This window comes from Salarias fasciatus, chromosome 7 (assembly GCF_902148845.1).
Source record: "Salarias fasciatus chromosome 7, fSalaFa1.1, whole genome shotgun sequence".
Lineage (NCBI taxonomy): Eukaryota > Metazoa > Chordata > Actinopteri > Blenniiformes > Blenniidae > Salarias > Salarias fasciatus.
The window spans coordinates 22,519,561-22,538,157 of NC_043751.1; the positions used below are offsets into that span (position 1 = coordinate 22,519,561).

The following is an 18,597-nucleotide window of genomic DNA, read 5'->3' on the forward strand; positions in this document are numbered from 1 at the left end:
TGTTTTTATATTTTATATGATGATTGAACTCTGGCCAGACGTCCTGTTGATATCATCCGTCATGAGCTCAACAAAGTAGCATCGACAGACTTGTTCAGATATATCTCATCGATTAAAAAGCATAATCAAAGCCAATGTGCTCATTTGATTTTTATTTTCTTACGCCAGCCGGTCGTGCGTGATTCTGATCTTTATAAAGCAGTGACTGAAATGATTTTCAAATGATATAGGAGTGAGTTCAAAGACATCAGCCCGCGAAGCTAAGCTCAGACTAACTCCTCTTCGTCTCAAACAAAACATAATCTTGCCAGCAAATGTTGGTTGATAATGAGATAAGATGATTTGTTAATCACTGCAGGACTCCCGAAGTTGAAAAAAGTTGGCTGGGCTGGGCTGGGTGAGGAGCTCAGTCACCAGGGAGGAACTTGGAGTAGAACTGCCAGAAACCAGAGAAAACATGGTCACATTTCAGACTCGAGTTGAATGGTTTAAAGAGTTCAAAAAACTATGTAAAACTGCCACAAATCACATGAAACAAAACATATTGATGATGTGAACATATAATTCCGTTATGGGCTGCACAATATTGAACTGGCAATAATATTGTCGATTATTGCAATCGTGTGACAAACAGGCAGTGTTTCATAAAGCTAGTGTTTGGTTGACTGTCTTGCTTTCGTCATTTCTCCTATAATTTTCTTTCAGATTGAACTCTTTTTTACATTGAATTTGCAGAACATGAATGCTAGTCTTTTGTATATTGTGCACGTGGATATTATGATAAAATTAAGAACAATATACAGTATACATTTTATTTTCTCTAATATCAACCAAATTAATATTCATATAATAATGCTATTCAAAGAGGATGCTCTATTCCTCTTATTTTCAGAAGATTCCTAAAAATAGGATCTATTTCAGAGACTGAAAAAACATTTTCTTTTATCCATAATTCTACACATCAGTGAGGCGGTTATTGCCAAATGTCCAGAAGTTCTCAGCTGGCTGCAGTGGTCTCATAATCTCACCCTCACTTCTTTCCATTTCCAGGCCTGTGGCCTCCGCTCAGACCGCTCCAGGCAGTTTATCTGTGCAGAGCTGCAGAACCACAAAAGCTTCGAAACAATTTTTTTTTCCTTCCCACAAATATTCAGCCACACTGTCTTCGCCTGCACAGGAGGGCCTTTAACCAATTCCCTTCCAGTTATTTATGAGTGCTCGGAAGATTGGTTTGCTTTCCCGTCCTGAAAACCTCAGAACCTCGCCTTCGTGTGTGTCCATGACTGCACATCGGGATGCTTTTTTTTTTTTTTTTTTTAATTGTCTTTAATGAAAAAATCAAGTTTTTCTGGCTGCTTATTGTTTTGAAATTAGCTTCACAATATGAGCAGAATGATTAAATGAAAAGTAAAACTCGTAATGGAGGGTTAACCGTGTTACAAACCAGTATGGTGGAATTGATCACAAGTTTTTAGCCGCTTGATGTTGTTTGACATGAGTATCATCATCACAGCGTTAAGCGAGTAACAGCAGGACGTCTGCTTCAGAAACTCTTCATACATTTTCATTGATCCATAAAAACAAGCAGCAGAAGTTTCTTTTTGTTTTTGTTTGCACAAACTGAACATCCAGGATTTTCCCCTCTAAATTTCTGGCAATAACATGTTTTCACTGTGCTTGTTCAATAACTCCTCAAAAACTTCTAATGAAACCTTGAATGTGTAGCAGCCACACTCAAAAACCAAAACAAAACAACAAAAACACCTGAAGCAGTGCAGGGAATCGATATGCAGACCTGGATTTGTGTACGCGTGGGTTTTCTCCAGATTCCTCCCACAGTCTAAAGACATTGAGGCTAATGGGAGATGTACAGTATTTTGTCTGCAGTTGTGAATGTGAGTGTGTGCTTGACCTGTGAGGAACGTGTTCAAAATGCAACCTGCCTCCACCCACGTTCATCCGGGATCAATGCAACTGTCAACTGGATGAATCCGTATCTAATCTGGACATATGTTTGGATATTATTCTACTATTTAAATATTTGAGGCCAGAAATTGTTTGAGAATTAGGTGTTAAATTGTTTTCATCTCCATGCAGAAGGTGTCGGTAAAAACCTGACAAAACATTTTGATGCAAGAACCGTTCAGAGAGAGAGACTGGAGGTCATTTCGTCTCGTTCTGCAGGTTACTAAAATGCGTTTTGTCCCGGGCCGGCTGGGGAGAAGAATTAATTGCATTCCTTTCTGAAGAGTAATTCCACATTGAACGGACTAATTCCATCCCGCTCATGGGTTTAGTGTTGGCTGCGGGCCGAATTCAGTGATGCAGCTTGATTTCATCAGAGGTGATGTGCGCCGGTGTGCTCGGGGGTCTGAGCTTTGGCTCTTTATCGGGGCCTAATAATCCAGATCAGCCTGTGAATCTGTCACCAGTCCTCTGGGATGACGGCCGCGCCGCGGAGCTAATCTCCCTCCGAACCTTGGGAAACTGGGAAATGACCTCGGAGCCAGCTATCTGCGCTAACAAGATTTGGGAAAGCTGGTGTTGAGTGGAGGTCACATGCCCTCTCTCCCTCCGCGGTTCCCAGATGCCGGGACTTCCTGTCGAGCCAATCAGGTTGCCCCGCTCACTTCCTGGAGGGGCAGTTGAAAGAGACACCGTGGCGGCTCGGGGCTGAACTCCGGACCCCCCGCGTGGTACGTTACCAGACTGTACCGCTCCCCCGTCCGTCCTCTGAGCTCACGTCAACACTCCAGCTTCCCCCTCCTGTCCGCTCTGCTCACCTCTACAGTCTGTCCTCGAGTTCACAATACGAGAGTCCAATGTCTTCGAACTTTGAAAACTGTAAATGCATCTTTGACTCAGGATGAGGGATATTTAGTTGTATTAGCAAGAAAAAAACCCACCATCAACTAGTGGTCTGGCTGGCGAACTGCAGCGTTTTCAATATTCCCGGGCGAGCAGTGATCACCTTCAAGAAGTTGAACTTGAAACTTTCCTGAAGCCAAACAGCAACAGCAAGTTGATCATTCTCATGTAAACACTGAGAAGCTGCTGAAAAGCTGCTGAAGAGCCACTCAAAGGTTAAGAGGGAGGTTATTAATAGTGTATGAAGCTGCTCTGGACTTAAAAAAAATATTCTGAATATATCATATCTCCTCTCCTTTGAATATCTGAAGTCTCTTCAAGTAACAACCTCAGAGACTATTATTAAAGCTGTTTGTTGCAAAGTGAAGCTCAGTGCGCTCCCGCTACTCCAAATCAAATCTGTTGCTTTTTCTTAATTTTCTCATGTGCTCGGCTTGTTTTCACGGCAGTTGAGCATCTGTCGAGCGTTCAGCGCTGCGACACCTAAGCAGTGAAAAGACCCCCCCATTAACGCAGCTCTTCTGGCTCATTATCTCCGCACTCCGTCCCGTCAGAGGGCTCGCTGGCATCCAGAGCGTCTGTGAGAACTATTTGCTTTTTCTCTTCGTGCTCTCCTTCTGAACCGTAAACTCAAATGTCATCCACGCAAATGCACAAATTACTTCCCGCTTCAGTCTGTCTGGTTTTTATTCTGCCTTTTGAAAGACGGTTTTACCTGCGGATGCATCTTTTTTTTTTTTTAATTGCAGGAAAGTCATTCAGCATTTTGGTTTCAATCAATAGAAAAAATAAATCCATAGATGCCAAACTTCCTTGTGGTTGATTGGACCTGTCTTTTTCTTGATTTTTTTATTACCATAATTACATATCAAATATTGATTATATTGACAGAATCACTTCCAGGGCCCTTGGTTCTTCTCAACGCTGAATGTACGATCGTAGTGAAACACTGTCTACATGTTTATCTTTCATTCAGAATAAGGCAATTTGAAATTAAAAACAGCCATGTAACCACACTCAATAAGACTTTTATGACTTTGAGACAAGCTTCAAGTTTGACAAGTTGGTTTCATAGATAGATTTGTGTATCATCTGCATGACAATGGAAGTTATTAGTGTTTCCTCAAGATATTCCCTACACAGAAAGCATATATAATGTGACAAATATGGGTTGTGACACAGAGCCCTGTGGAACTCCATGGTGAACTTTAGTCTGACCTAAAAAGTCATCATTACCATAAATAAAGTGGAATCTTGCAGACTGTGGGTAGAAAATATAGAACAGAGAATAGAATATCGACAGTATTTCTTGTGTGATCGATTCTCCATCCAAGGAAATCTGAGATGCAGAACCGTGACTAAGGATCAGCTTTTGGAGAGGGGAGGCAAGTGAAGGTAAAATAGCCAGTTTTAGGATGTTTTAAAACATTAAAAGCACGTGTCTCAGTTCCCATTTCCAGCTGGCAGCCCCCTGTCCTCCTCCTGGTGGACTCGGCTGCATGTGATGGCTTCACCAGTCGGGACACAAGACGCCCCATCCCCTCCAAGACCCCGAACCCCTCCTTCAGCATCCTTATCATACCTCTCCCTCACTCACTGACATCACTGCTCTTGACAGCCAGAACCCCCCCCCCACACACACACACACACACCCCAGTTCTCTTTAGTTTGAGTGTCTAGATTCAGGATAATGAACTGAGGTGCCAACCTTGACTGTTATTCTACATAATTACTTAAGCAAAGCCTGAATGGGTCGCCACACTCAGCTGAGCCCATGTTACTCTGAAACCTCTCAAGACTGAAACACATGTTGACTTTTAGAGCAACAGATCACATTCACTCTGTGAAGGTGACAGAACATTTCAAGTCGGACACCTACAAGGACAAGGATATTTAATATGAATAAGGTATGTAGGGCAATAATGAAATCTATGATTTTGAGTAGTATTTTGTTTAATAAAAAGATCGATGACACATTATTTTTCAAAATAGCATCCAGTCATTCCTTACACACTCGATTACCAGAAGTTATTTTTATCTAGATATTTCCTTCATGTCTTTTTGAGAAAATTTCACACAAACTAGCAAAAAAATCCAATAACAAAACTAAAGCTCATTTCATGCAGCATAATTCAATTCAGTGATCAAAGATAATCATAGAAAAGACAAGATGAGATAGATAGCAGACAACAGAGCTGATCACATCACCTGGTAAGCATGGAAGCCAAGGTCAGTTCATTTTTGAAAAATGTGAATTTTACCCAAAGCTTTCAAGGAGGTTTAACTGAAATCTAACCAATGCAGAAAGTTGAGTATAGAGCTCAAAAGACTGACGTCACACCGCAGTGCATCGTGGGATTGGCGGACCACCACGAAGCTGTTTGCTGTACTCAATTTCAATTTCAGTTTTTTTTTCATTAAAAAAAGGTCATGACCTTAAATCTTCTTCTGCTGATTTTCTATCATTTATTCTTAACATTCAATGATAGTTCAGTCGCTACATATACATTTTCTCACACACTAATTAAGTCTGAAAACGTCTTCTCTTCTGCTTATTAGAATAGTGTTGCAGCGAGCAATAATGTGCAACTCTTTCAGTGACAGTGCAAATGAATTGCCAACGACCAACCGTGCATACAGATACCATTAACAATATGACTTCTCTGCAAAATATCTGCAGATGAAACTGCAAAAGAAGTAATAAAGGAAGCCTTTAAAGATTTTGCACTCCTAAATTCCTTGGCAGTAGTAGACCAACATTGTTAACTAGATACAGGACGAGCTTAGCTTAGGACAGTGAAGGCACGTCATTTAAATCTGTGGTCCGATGAAGGAGTTCATATGGATCTATTCTGCCAGTCTAACAAATCAGGATCCACCTTTTCCCTATTCTGAGCCATTTTCTTTAAATTTTGCAATGTAGCATCTCTCTTGGCACGGCAGACAGAAGCTCCAGACGTAAACACCCTCTGCAAGCCGCTTAAATGGCTGCGGTGGCCCAGAATGCACTGCGGTGTGACATAGCCTTTCGAGCCCTATTTGATTCTGATCTATTGTTCCCCCAAGAAACAGATTCCGTTGGAAGGTGAAACCTGTGCCATCCTCAGTCCCAAGCACATGAGAAATTTGGTGTCTATTTTCTTTTTTATTCTTGACATACCCCTCAGGAGCTCCACAGGTATACTATACTCTGCCAGAACACAGAAAGACTGCACCTCAAAAAATAAAATCAAAAAATTTTTAGTTCTAAAGGTTGCTTTAGAACTGCTTGATGGGTTCGGCTCACCAAAAATGAAATTGGGGTGTATGTGGCCCCTGTACGAAAATGTGTTTGACGCCCCTCGTCCCTCGACGGTGTGTTTTCCTGAGCAGCCCTTGAACGCAGCCCAGCTCAGGCCCCGCCCTCATGCCCCGCCCCTCCTCTAGGCTCCTCCCCCTCCCTGGCTCACCTTGCCTGGTGGGCGGCTCCCCGTCGTGCTGCTGAGCCCCGGTGGAGCCGCGGAGGGAGTGTGTGTTTGTGTATGTGTGTGTGTTCGCGCCTGTGAGACTCCCGCCGGTAGACTCATGGAGGAGTTGGCCAGAGAGAGCATCAGCCTGCTGGCCTCAGCCTCGGCCAAGCCGTCGCTGGACGCGGGGCCCCGGCTCGGCTCCCTGGGGGCCATCTTCATCATGCTGAAGTCCGCGCTGGGGGCCGGGCTCCTCAACTTCCCCTGGGCCTTCGAGAGAGCCGGCGGCGTCCGCAGCGCCGTCACCGTGGAGCTGGTGGGTCGCTTCGTTTCTACTCATGCATTTCATAATGTATTTAAGAAAAGTCATTTCTTGCACGTGCAACCCAACTTCAATTAAGTTTTTATTTATGTTTTGTTAAAGCAGTTTAATTGAAACCAGACTTGTGAATTTGAATCCTGTGGGATCAATTAAGTTGATCATGATCTGCCTGGATATTCACACACACATCTTTACACCTCTGTGCAGATTTTTCACCTCTTTTTATCATCACAAGTATTTTCTGCACAAAATGTTTTTTTTTTCAGACTCATATTTTTGACTTGTATGAGACAATCCTGCTGCCTTCTCTTCAAATCTTGGCTTTTTTTTTTTTTGTGGCAAGTATCAAACTCATGCCCAGGACTTGCAGAAAGAGCATAAATCAGTGCTTTGTGATCTTGCTGCTGCTGTCTGCACTCTCCACAGGCTTTGTCATTTAGAATAAATCACCCAGCATCACACAGGATCCATTACACTTCTCTCTCTGCAAAATCTTTTATTGTTATGCAGAATCATTTGTCTCCTTGTCCAGTTTAGGCAGAATGATGCTTTAGAAGTGCCTCTTCACTCTCATCAAGTTACGTTCAACCTGTTTAGTCTAAACTTTTAAGAAAATGTAGACATTCTTATATAAATCTCTCACTTTAACCCTCAAAGTTAAATATCCAATTCATTCATTCTCTTAAGTTCTCATGAATCCTACAAAAAAAAGGATCTAACCCTAAAACTATAACCAGTCCTTAGACTTGTTGTATAAGATCGAAAATGTTTTATTCATTTAATCAAAAGCTGAATATTTTTGCACAAATTCTAGAACTGCTGCAGGGCTTCTTAAAACATGCAGGATTAAACATGAAAGTTTCAGGTTTAATTATTTGTAATGAAGTTGTACTGGAGTGAAATCACCCTTTCTTATTAAAATTCAAAGATAGGATGTTTCTTCCTGATTTTTTTTTTCTTTTTTAAAGGGGCAATGTGTTGGTTTCAAGTCATTTCTCTGTTGTACACTAGGTGGCAGAGTTGTGTCACCATCCAAAGTTTTTACCACATGCATTAAAATTTTATCCACACGCAGCACACATTCTGGATTTTTTGCTGTTATTCAGACAAATACTGTCGGGTATGTAGATTATCCCAACTTCTCTTATGCCTCCTGGACCAGACGGTCCTGGACCAGTGCAGGAGGAGGATTGTGTGGCGTGTTATCACTGGTCATCTTTGAGACTGTGGTTCCAGATCTCTTCAGATCATTGACCAGGTCCTCCTGTGTAGTTGAGAGCTGATCCCTCACCTTCCTCCTGATCACTGATGTCTCACGCGGTGAGATCTTGCATGGAGACCGAGATTAGCAGTCATCTTGAATTTGTTCAATTTTCTATTATTTGCATAAACAAATTGTTTTATTTTCCCAAAGCTACTTGTGTTTTCTCTCTTTTTTTTTATCTACTTAATGGTTTTATTCATCCACAGGGTGGACATTAAATTGGTTTTCTTCTCCCCTTTTATTAGTTTTCTTTGGGGTCATTTTTCACTTCGATCGGGTTCCTTCTTTTCATTAAAAGTGCTTCTCATGTTTTGCAGCCACCAAATGACACACATCCATCCAGGCATTCAGTGATTGTATTAGTGTCAGCCAAGTTATCCGTCAGAGCTGCTTTAAATAAGAGGCGACACAAAAAGTGTCCAATAGTTGACCTCAAACAAATGAACCATTGAGGTTTTCCAAACTTCTGCAAACAAAAAGTAAAACCAGCTTAGCCAAAGAAAACATTAGTTTGAGGCTTAGCCGTTGAAATACAGGTGGGGATTAGCATTCGAAATATATTCAGACATGTTTTTTTTTTTGTCAATCTTTTATTTAGATATTTAAATAATTGTGCACATTTTTTCCAGTTAATTGTTTCAGATTTAATTTTGAATTTATGATTGTCCATGAGCATAATTTATCAATGCAATATGCATTTTGTTGATATTTTTTTTTATTGATAAATCCCGGTACTTGGCACAGCCTGTCTTCCTAAATGGAAGATTATTGTCAAGTAAGTATGTTTTTAGATCGTAAATCTCAATGACGAAATGTCTGTTAGACTCAATTTAAATCAAATTTTAAATTTTAATATGGCAGCCTCCAGGAAATCGTCCGTGATGCTGAAGGCGGTGAAGAAAATCACGGTGCAGTTCTGTCCTTTCGAGTCCAATGTCCGCTCCACACGAGAGTTTTTGGCCCTGGTGGGCTGGGAGAAGGCCCGAGCCACCAACATGAACTGCGAGGTGAAACACGACAAGTCTGAGCCTGTAGTAGAAGTTAATTTTGTGGACGGAGACAAGCTGCTGATGAAGGGGGACACACCTGAGCAGCAAAGAGATGCTGAGTGTGTTTCAGTCCCGCTGCGCCGCTGAAGACCCTCAGGGAAAACCTGCTGCCAAAAAATGACCCTCCCTAACATTTCTGCATTGAATTCATTTGTCTTTATTTGTGTATACTGTTAAACATTTGCAATAAAACCACTTAATTAAAAAAAAAAAATCTAATTTTAATCTCTTTATGTTGTAATTATAGATCTCCAGGCATTAAATATCTGTAATATTAAAAAAAAAAACAATTAAAAAAAACAACTTTGATTGCAAATAACTTTCTGCAGCTCAAGCCAAATGAAACACTGATTGTGTTGTTGGATCGGAGTTAGAAAAAGACATATCAAACTCTGATCAATGTTTTTGAATAACTATAAAAATTTACTTAAAGGAAATAAATCTTGGTTAGAAATTTGAACCTTGAGTTCAGTTTTGTGTCACATTTTATTTATTTATTTAATTTTATTTTTTTTTAACAGAGAAGGGACTTGTCATGTTGAGTCATGTTTTTATTTTTTGTTTTTTAATTCCAGTACTTTTGTTTCTTCTGTCCTGAGACGCCTTTCACAGTTGCAGCGTCGGCAGAATGCAGCTTCGTGCCAGCTTATTGGACCCGCTTCAGCATTTTAAACTCTACATTGGCTGCATTAATTCCAGAACAGATTTTAAGGATGCCTTATTTTGTTGTCCTGCTCTAGTTGCCCCCTAAATGTGTCGGATTTTACTTTACCGTGGGTCTTTGAGAGCACTCTGCTCTTCTGGAAGTGGTTCAAAATATATGAGCCATTGTCTCAGCCCTGCAGCTCCCTCCTTAGGAAGAGTTTACTGGAGGGCGCCACCTAGTGTTCATGCTTTTTAAAGCAAAATAAAGACTTAACCTTTTGACCTCGCTTTAGAACATTATTACATGTCATGGACTGATAATAGCAAATACCAAAAGAACTGACTTTTTAAATTGAGAATAATGTTTTTAATTGTTTTACTAAACAGATTTTTAAGGCAGAGTTTCTCGTGCGTGTAGTTGTGACTTAAGCCTCAGCAGCTGTGAACAGAAAAAAAATACTGTGGAAAACACTTGGAAGCTGAAGTGTATGTGAGTGGCTGTGTATCTGTTTTAACTTTTAATACCACCATCTGTGCTCTGAAAAACTGTTGGAGGGTTTTTAAAATTTTCAGATGTTGTAAAAGTGTAAAGTTTGATGAATGCTGCAAGTTACATTCCATGTTTGATTAAAGTCATGTTCACCTTTGAGTAACAGCCCTGCTCGTGCTGGGAGTCCGTTTCTGTCTCTTTTCTTGTCTCGTGTGGGATTAGAGCTGATTCCAGTCCCGGGTTGTGTTTTGCACTTTCCCTTTGCTTGAGAAATTGTGTGCATCAAATATGAAAATAATCTGTTTTCATACTTTATCATGCCATCATTTGGTTCAGGATAGTTTGGGCACTGTGATTGTTCTCGGTCACATCGCCTCTTCTGAGCTGAATGCTTGTTTTCTTGGCACACTCAGATCTCTCTGGTGTTCCTGATCAGCGGTCTGATCATCCTGGGCTACTCGTCCTCCATCAGCGGACAGTGCACGTACCAGGCGGTGGTGAAGGAGGTGTGCGGCCCGGCCATCGGCCAGCTCTGCGAGATCTGCTTCGTCTTCAACCTCTTCATGATCTCCGTGGCCTTCCTGGTAATCGTGGATGACCAGCTGGAAAAGTGTGAGTTTGAGACTTGGTTCTTCTTTGCATTTTTTTTTTTCTTTGAAGGCATTTTTTTGTAGCTTTTAAATCTTTTAGCAGTCTTTGTAATTTTCAGACATATTGTTATTAAAATAGATCTGTAATCCACTGAGCTGTACTTCTGTATGGTCCATTTGTTTGTTAATTATTTGGAAAAAAAAAAAGTATATCTGTAATTTATTGAATTTAAACCCCATTTATGAGACGTTTTCAACTTCCATTTCATTTTGCAGGTTTGTTTAAATGAAGACAGTGCTCAAAGTCACTGAAAACACAACTTTTTGAAAAAGGGTCCAAAAGTGGCACTTTTTGTTGAGAAAATGCATTTTTTTTTTAAGTTTTGGTTGAGGCTTGGGTTTTAAAGATGTGTCACCCATCCGTACTATTGTTTTTGCAAGTGGACATTTGTGAATGGTGTTCACGTTTGTCACTGTGCACTCCTAATCTATTAGAAACGTCAAAATTTTAATTCGAATGGGCAAAAATGAAAAGAAAGGGTTGACCCTAACCCTCAGTACTCCATCAATTTGTAGATTTTGGATGTCGCAGCAGATGATTTCATGTTTCCTCCTGTATTAAAATATTCATTGAGTGTGTATGTGTGTCAGTGTGCGACTCTCTCTATGAGCTGGTGACCGATCTGCCCAAGTCGGAGATGCCGTATCACTTCTACACGGACCAGCGCTTCGCCCTGCTGCTGCTCTGCGTGGTCTTCATCCTGCCGCTGTCCATATCCAAAGAAATCAGCATTCAGAAATACATCAGGTCAGCTGCTGCTTTTTTAGTTTGTATTTAAGTGATGGTTGTGATTTATAAAATGCTAGTTTCCCTGCCGCAGCATGCACAGGAACGAGAAGAAACTGTGTAGAAAGTGGATGTAACTTTTATTCAGTTTCAGAGGCCTCTTGAAGAATACATTTAATTTAGTTTTACACCCAGGAAGTTTTGTTGGTTTGTTGCAGAGTTGGTGGTGCTAGTAGAATGAATTTTAGGCCTCATTTACACGACAGTGTTTCTGGCACTGGCAACAGTGTTGGCACAAAAATTAAAAGATAATTTGAAACTAAAGTATCCTGAAGGTCAAGATAACGGCAACCTGTACTTGAAAAAGCAGAAAAACGGCCATCATCACCTCAAGAAAAGTGGCTCCAAAGTCAAGTCAGTCGGCATGCCACAAGAGTTATAAGACTAATTTCAATCTAATGGCAACTGGGAAAAAAGGCAACTGATATCAAATAAATCTTCTAATAACAGCAGCATCTTGGAACTTATTGTAAGAAGACGGTGAGTACAAAAGGAGAGCCTGACAGTCGTTAACAGGAGTTCGTAGAAATGACACAGAAAATAAGACAAACTGCTCCCTCTTCAGAGTCATGGAATTTAATATATACCCCCCCCCCCCCCCCCCCCAAAAATCGTCATGATACTGAATGAAATGGAGATCTGAGTAATCACTCCAGGCAAAGAGCTCAAATTCATGAATCATTGATAGTTTGATCCAAACAGACTGAAAGACTGGAAAAATAAACATGTTAGAGAAAACAAACTGAAGAAACTACATGAAACAACAACAGAATAATTCACAAAAAAATAAAATAAAAATGAGAAGTTGTTGTGATGTTGTTGGACCATCTGTGTGTTGATGTTGCGTTACCGAGTTGAGAGGCGTGAAGTCCCGTGGTCGGTTTCGTCTCCCGTCTGGTCGGTTTCACGATGCCGGTCTGAAGCGTCCTCTCCGTCCCCTCACAGCGTTCTGGGCACTCTGGCGGCGACCTACCTGACGGCCGCCATCATCATCAAATACCACACCATGCCTTCTGTTCTGGTTCACAACACCCCTCTCTACGCCAGCGGGTACGTTCACCTCGGTGTGTGTGTGTGTGTGTGTGTGTGTGAGAGGGGGGTAAATGATTGGCTTCGCTGCTCCAAACCGTCCGTTCGCTCCACTGCTCACGTTCGCTGCTGAGGTCTGAATTGGTCCTCAGATAAAGTGACTCTTGAGAGAGAAGTGTATTTATCAAAGTTGTGATTAACCTGCTTGTTTTCACTCCTCCAGCTGAAGTGTTTAAACTTCTCCGTCGCCTTCGTAGTGGTGCAGGTCAATTCACGCTGATCAACCAGAACATTATGACCACACGCTCATAGCGCCTGCTGAATGAGTTAAAGATGTTGCACAGCAAGTGAATATTTCTACCACAAAGCTGATGTCTCAGAAGTAGAAAAATTTACAAATCTAAGGATTTCAGTGAAAAAGAAAACCACCAGGTCAGGATATCCCTAAAAACTGTCCGGGTTATATTGAAAGACCCACCGATGGACATGTGAGCCATGAGAGGAGGATATCTACTTTATTTTCCGTAATGTTGTCTAATTTAGCAGTTTAACTACACAGAACTACATGGACCAGTGCAAACAAGGTGCCAGATATTGGAGCACACCTTAGAGGGTCCAAAATCTGATCAGTATTAAACAGATGGTCATGTAAAGGTTTGTAGAGTTGACGCGTTACGAAGGTCATCCCATTAAATCTAGTCTTTCCCGTAAATCCGTGGGGAATCCTGGTTTGTGGGACAGACTTCATCCTCTTCCTGAACTCGCTTCCAGGCGTTCTGACCCCGGCTGCTCCTGTCAGCCATGCGTTTGTGATTGACAGGTGAACTCTATAGTCAAGTGACAGTAAATGCCACGACATTATCAATCGCGTCCTCATAATAGCTCCTATTTTCTTGCTTTGGCATTTTGCGAACGCCGGAGAATGACTGCCGCGTCTCCTCCCGTCCTGTGTGCAGGGTCAGCTCCTGGGTCTCCATGTTCAGCGTCATCCCCACCATCTGCTTCGGCTTCCAAGTGAGTGCCAGACATCCAGACGAGTTTGTGTACGAGCGCCGGAGACCTGGTTAACATGTGTTTGCAGCGTCACGGTGCTGCAGGCTGTCTGTGGGGGAAGAATTATGCATGCATGTATGTCTGCATGCTTCACCGGGGATAAAACTCGCTCACTGATGACAGCATGTGTGTGTCTACATGTAAAAGTCATTTTCAAGCAGGTAATGGAGCATACTGTCGGGGAAATGTGACCTTAAAGCCTGCGTGTAAATGACTGTTTCCCACCTGTAGATCCTCAGAAACCTTTATATGAGATATTTCAGATAAATGGTGTAAAAGTTTCTGAAGGGCAAGTTTTTTTTTGAACATTTCACCAGAAGGTATCATTAAAATTGGCTTTATGTTGAGATTATAGTATTTGTTTATGTTGGCTCTCTCGAGAGGAAACAAGCTTGTGTGTGTGTCCTGAATTCAATTGTTTGACACCTCCTGACTAAATTCCCACCAAATGATGTCAAGCATTCTTATTTCCTTAAACACTGGAGGACTCTGGTTCTCCGTATTGGCAAATACCTAAATCTAAGCATTTGTTCTGAAAGTCTGAAAGAAGTGATTTCAGTTGCTTTCCTCCACGTGAAGACAGTTTGAGTATTTTTTTCCAACTCTGAAAGGTCACACTTCAAAAACAAACCATCATTAACGGTGTCAAAAATAACAAGATGGCTATAACTGAATTCATAATGCATGATTTTATTATTTGCACATTAAACACTGCAGGTTAAAGAAAGGAAAATACAGAGAAGTGTCAATACTTCTGTTAGAGCTGTTGCATTCTGCTTGTTTTTACAGACTCTACCCGACACTGTGGTTTTGAGACTGATGCTGGTTTGCATTTTCACAGAGAGGCAACCACATCGCATGGCAGCATCACTGATATCTCAGCCTAAGTCTCAGTGTTGTATGCTAATCTCATTAAATAATTTTTTTTTTTTTTTTTAAATTTCACTTGGTGGTTTGGTTGCTGGATTTTTAGCCACTCCCGTCATAGAGCATCTTCCCCCTTACGAGACTGACTCACACACGTTGCCTTTATGCTCACCTAATGTGTCAATAACACGGCTACGCGCACACGAACCTTCATTTGTACTTGGCTCATTGTGGAGCTTCAGGATTTTCCTGTTTTGAGATAATAGTTAGTGAAGGATTGTGGTGTTGATAGTCTTCAGGGCTCTCGGAGGAGTGTGTGTTTAACTGTAGTTAAAGGTCAGCGGGCGGATTCCCACTGTGCTCCACAGGAGCTCCACAGAGTGAGCTTTTCATATTTAATAGCAGGGTAGAGTGCAGAGAAAAAGATCATTCTGTCAGTCTGAAGCAGGACAGTCTGATGTGCAGCTTCCCAAGTTGCCAAGGTAGAAATCGGTGAATTCAGCCGACGTGTGCTTCTCACGGCCTTCATTCGGTTCCAACACTGCAGTAAATGAAATCACAACTGATGCATCCTGCTTGTTCTGTCACAAAAACAACAAACAAAAAAACCCAAAGAATCTGTCTGACCTGGAGCTGGATTTTCTCCTCTCCTTGTCTTATCCTCACTCAGTGTCTTGTTTTTGTTGGCAGTGCCACGAAGCGTCGATCGCCATCTACAGCAGCATGGAGAACCAGCGGCTCTCTCACTGGGTCTTCATCTCTGTGGTCTCCATGTTCTTCTGCCTCATTATTTATTCCCTCACAGGTCAGACCACTTTTCTGCTCTGAATGTTAGAACACCTGTCAGCACTGAAGCTCTCGCCTCGTCGCTCTCGGGCTGGAAATTAAAGCCAAAAGCGGTTTGGTTTAACTTTTATCTAAACTGTGTCAAGTCGTGTCTTCTGGAGAAAGAGACTCGGTGCAGAGTCGGCTGTCTCACTTTGAATGTTCAGTTTACCACTTGGCTCCAGATTCTGCCCTCCGTTTTGTGTTTCAGGCGTTTATGGGTACCTGACATTTGGAAAAGACGTGAAGGCTGACATTTTAATGTCGTACCCCAGCGACGACATGCTGATGCTCATCGCCAGGCTGCTCTTCGGAATCTCCATCATCACCATTTATCCCATCATCCTGCTGCTGGGCAGGTCAGTCAGACGGACCTTTTACTGCGTTAATATCACTTTAGACATCTTTGAAATGAGATCCTTACCTATATGAAATGGCATTGCTCATATATTAAGAGGATTTAACCTGTGTAGCACATTTTAAACCTTCGGTCGTCTCGACGTGGTTTTACGTCCGTCACATTTATCCACTTAACATAACTACATAATATTTTGCTGTGCAGTAGGATCCACACATTTCCGTTCTGGTCTCTGCCCATCAGATCGGTGATCCAGGAGTCTCTGCTGAGCTGGCGGCGGCGATGCTTCGGCGTGGTGACGGCGGAGTACGAAACCCGCAGCCGCTACTTGCTGACGGTGCTGTGGATAGCCATAACGCTGCTCATCGCCGTGTTCGTGCCGGACATCAGCAAAGTCATCAGTGTCATCGGCGGGATAAGTGCATTTTTCATCTTCATCTTCCCAGGTAGCGCCGCCGCCGCCGCCACACAGTCCTACGAACATCGCTCGCCTCCTGCTGAAGCTTTGTGTTTGTGTTTGAACAGGACTCTGCCTGATATTTGCCATGCAGTCTGAGCCGGTATCGTGTAAGACCAGGTGAGGGAAAAAAACCTTAATTTAAATGTTAATGTAACATAAACTCACGTTTGGGTCCACAGGTTTGAGGAATAAATGTACCGTATTGGCCCGACTATAGGACGATATTTTATTTCAGAAATTGTATTCTCAAAAATGGGGTCGTATTGTAATTGAGGACTAGATTGTCTTTACACATCCGCGCCATTAGAGGGTGCCAAAGTACCGGTGACCAGTAAGCAAACGGAGCGTCACAGTGAGTGTGTGCTTATATGCTGCTAAAAAGGTCTACAGCAGGATCTGATGAAAAGTGGAGGAACGTGACCATCTGGGACGGAGGGGCTCGAAAGCTAGACAAGTGAGCAAACAGAGGTGAAGTTTTGATGCCAACTTTCACTGAGTCATAACCTCAGATTTTGAGAAAGAGAATATACCGTAGTTTATTTAATACTGCAGTAATATTTCTTGATCTTAAATCACATGAAATGTTATCTCTGTTGTGAGTTTTCCTAGAATACAATAAAAGTTGTTTTATGAGAAACCTTATTGTCTATATTTTTATTTTCACAAAATGATACTTGAAAAGTAGGGGTTGTCTTATAATCAGAGTCGTCCTATAGTTGGGCTACTACGGTAGTTACGGAGAACAGTTGAATCAGTGAAATGTGTATTTTTTTTACTGTTTTCATTACTTTGCTTTGTTGAAGCAGCAGAATAATATGAAAACTGATGAAGCTCTTCATTTATCAAGGGACAGCAAGATGTCAGTTTCTGATGTTTTCACAAATAAACATACGCAAATTTTTGCAATTATCTGTGTGTACAGAAGATTTTCAGCCATCTTACTCGGTCACAGATTTTTAGAAACGGTACTTCAGCGATGACCTGGAGGGATCTGTATCAAATGATTAAGCCATCGCCAAGGTTCTAAGATAACAAGCTTTTCATTGCAAACTGTGTTAATCCTGGTGCATAAAAACATACAGGACAGCAGATCGATGGGACCAGGAAGGAAGAATCCTGCACTAAGCAGATACGACGGACGGATGGATGAATTGATCTCAGTAGATTTCAAATAATCAGCCATTGGGTGCATGCAGTGAGATGGTAAACTGGAACACCAACTGTTTGGTTTGTGAAGATGTGCAAACAGACCAGAGTACCAGTAGGAAGTGTCAACGCTGCTTTCCTCACGCAAATTACAGTTTGAACCTTCTTTAAAAGAAAAACAGAACAATCTGATTGATTACAGGACACGATGACCTTGAGAAGAATCACATTCTCGCCATTTATTGGATTCATGCAACTCCTCGCTGCTTGATGTTCCACAAGTTGTTGAGTTCTCAGCCGGATAATCCGCCGTAATCCTACATAAATTGAGTTTTACTGCTCTCTATTGTTTTTTTTCCCAGGCGTCCTGTTCTGCATGTGGTCGAGCACACAGCCTTGCTGTGGAAGCCACATCACAGAATACATTTCACCTCAGCGGGTTCAGGACGTGTTTGGATTAACTTGATTTGCTCCAGTCGGACCGGAGTAGAAACTTTCATCTCTTTTTGTCAACTTTGTTCCAGACAACTCCAAATATGAAAACCACCACGACGAAGCATTACTCTTGGCAGAACCTTTTTTGTCTTTAAGAAACTTTTAAATAGTTTCTGGCTTCCAAACTCCACGGTGGTAAAATTGGCGTGTCAGAGGAGAGTAATCTCCCCTCCTGTCAGATCGCTCCATTTCTCCACCCGCGGACTTTGATTCCAACGTGTCCGTCACTGTCAAGGTCTCTGTGGGTTTTTCATGAGGCGTCAGCCGTTCAGACCTCCTCGCTATACGGCCTCAGATTGATTCCCCTTTAAAGTTAAAGCCAACTTATTTTAAAGTATAATAAAGGACTTTACGGTAAGATTTGATCAAAGTAAAACTTTGATGCCACAGTGGTGAAATTTTTAGTTGTGGAGGGCGAGCAATTTGATTCTTTCCATGTCTTTTTTTTTACTACTTTATTAGCGATGAAAAGTGATGGACAAATATGACTCTCTGCTCCTGTAACAACCAGGCTACGATATGCAGTGAGAATCTTCCTCGTGTCGTCTCCAGAGTCTTCCTCACCGGCTGGGGCGTGGTGACCCTCATCAGCGGAGCCTTCATCTTCGGCCAGAGCACCACCATCGCCGTCATGCAGCTCATCGGGAGGTTCTGACCGAGGATCTGGGCTCCTCTCCCGCGTTCCAGAGCCACTGACGGACGTTTAGCCCCCCCGCTGCTCCAGAAGACACACACTTTCCCGTGTGTGTGTGTGAGCGCTTTGTCTGACATCTGTCTGAAACCTCAGGTACTTTCTGCATTCATCCTCATACAGCGTGTGAATGACAATAAAGAGCGTTGAAG

At 42.0% G+C, this 18,597-nt stretch overlaps 1 protein-coding gene and 1 pseudogene across 1 annotated transcript; both read left to right on the forward strand.

Annotated features, from left to right (window-relative positions):
- The first annotated feature begins 6,432 nt into the window (after positions 1-6,432).
- On the forward strand, positions 6,433-18,447 carry slc38a8a (solute carrier family 38 member 8a). Its single transcript, XM_030096557.1, has 10 exons — positions 6,433-6,630; positions 10,498-10,696; positions 11,326-11,482; positions 12,467-12,571; positions 13,507-13,564; positions 15,161-15,275; positions 15,507-15,654; positions 15,897-16,099; positions 16,179-16,230; positions 18,307-18,447. Exons 1-10 carry the CDS (start codon positions 6,433-6,435, stop codon positions 18,407-18,409), a joined length of 1,338 nt encoding a protein of 445 aa, XP_029952417.1. The 3' UTR covers positions 18,410-18,447.
- LOC115392056 (39S ribosomal protein L53, mitochondrial pseudogene) lies at positions 8,755-9,097 on the forward strand (annotated as a pseudogene).
- Positions 18,448-18,597: the final 150 nt, after the last annotated feature.

Excerpts from the sequence above, each read along its gene's own strand:
- slc38a8a (XM_030096557.1), top strand. The coding sequence starts at position 6,433 with ATGGAGGAGTTGGCCAGAGAGAGCATCAGCCTGCTGGCCTCAGCCTCG. Across the intron at positions 13,565-15,160 it reads CCATCTGCTTCGGCTTCCAA|TGCCACGAAGCGTCGATCGC; the intron begins GTGAGTGCCAGA and ends TTTTGTTGGCAG. Across the intron at positions 15,276-15,506 it reads CATTATTTATTCCCTCACAG|GCGTTTATGGGTACCTGACA; the intron begins GTCAGACCACTT and ends TTTGTGTTTCAG.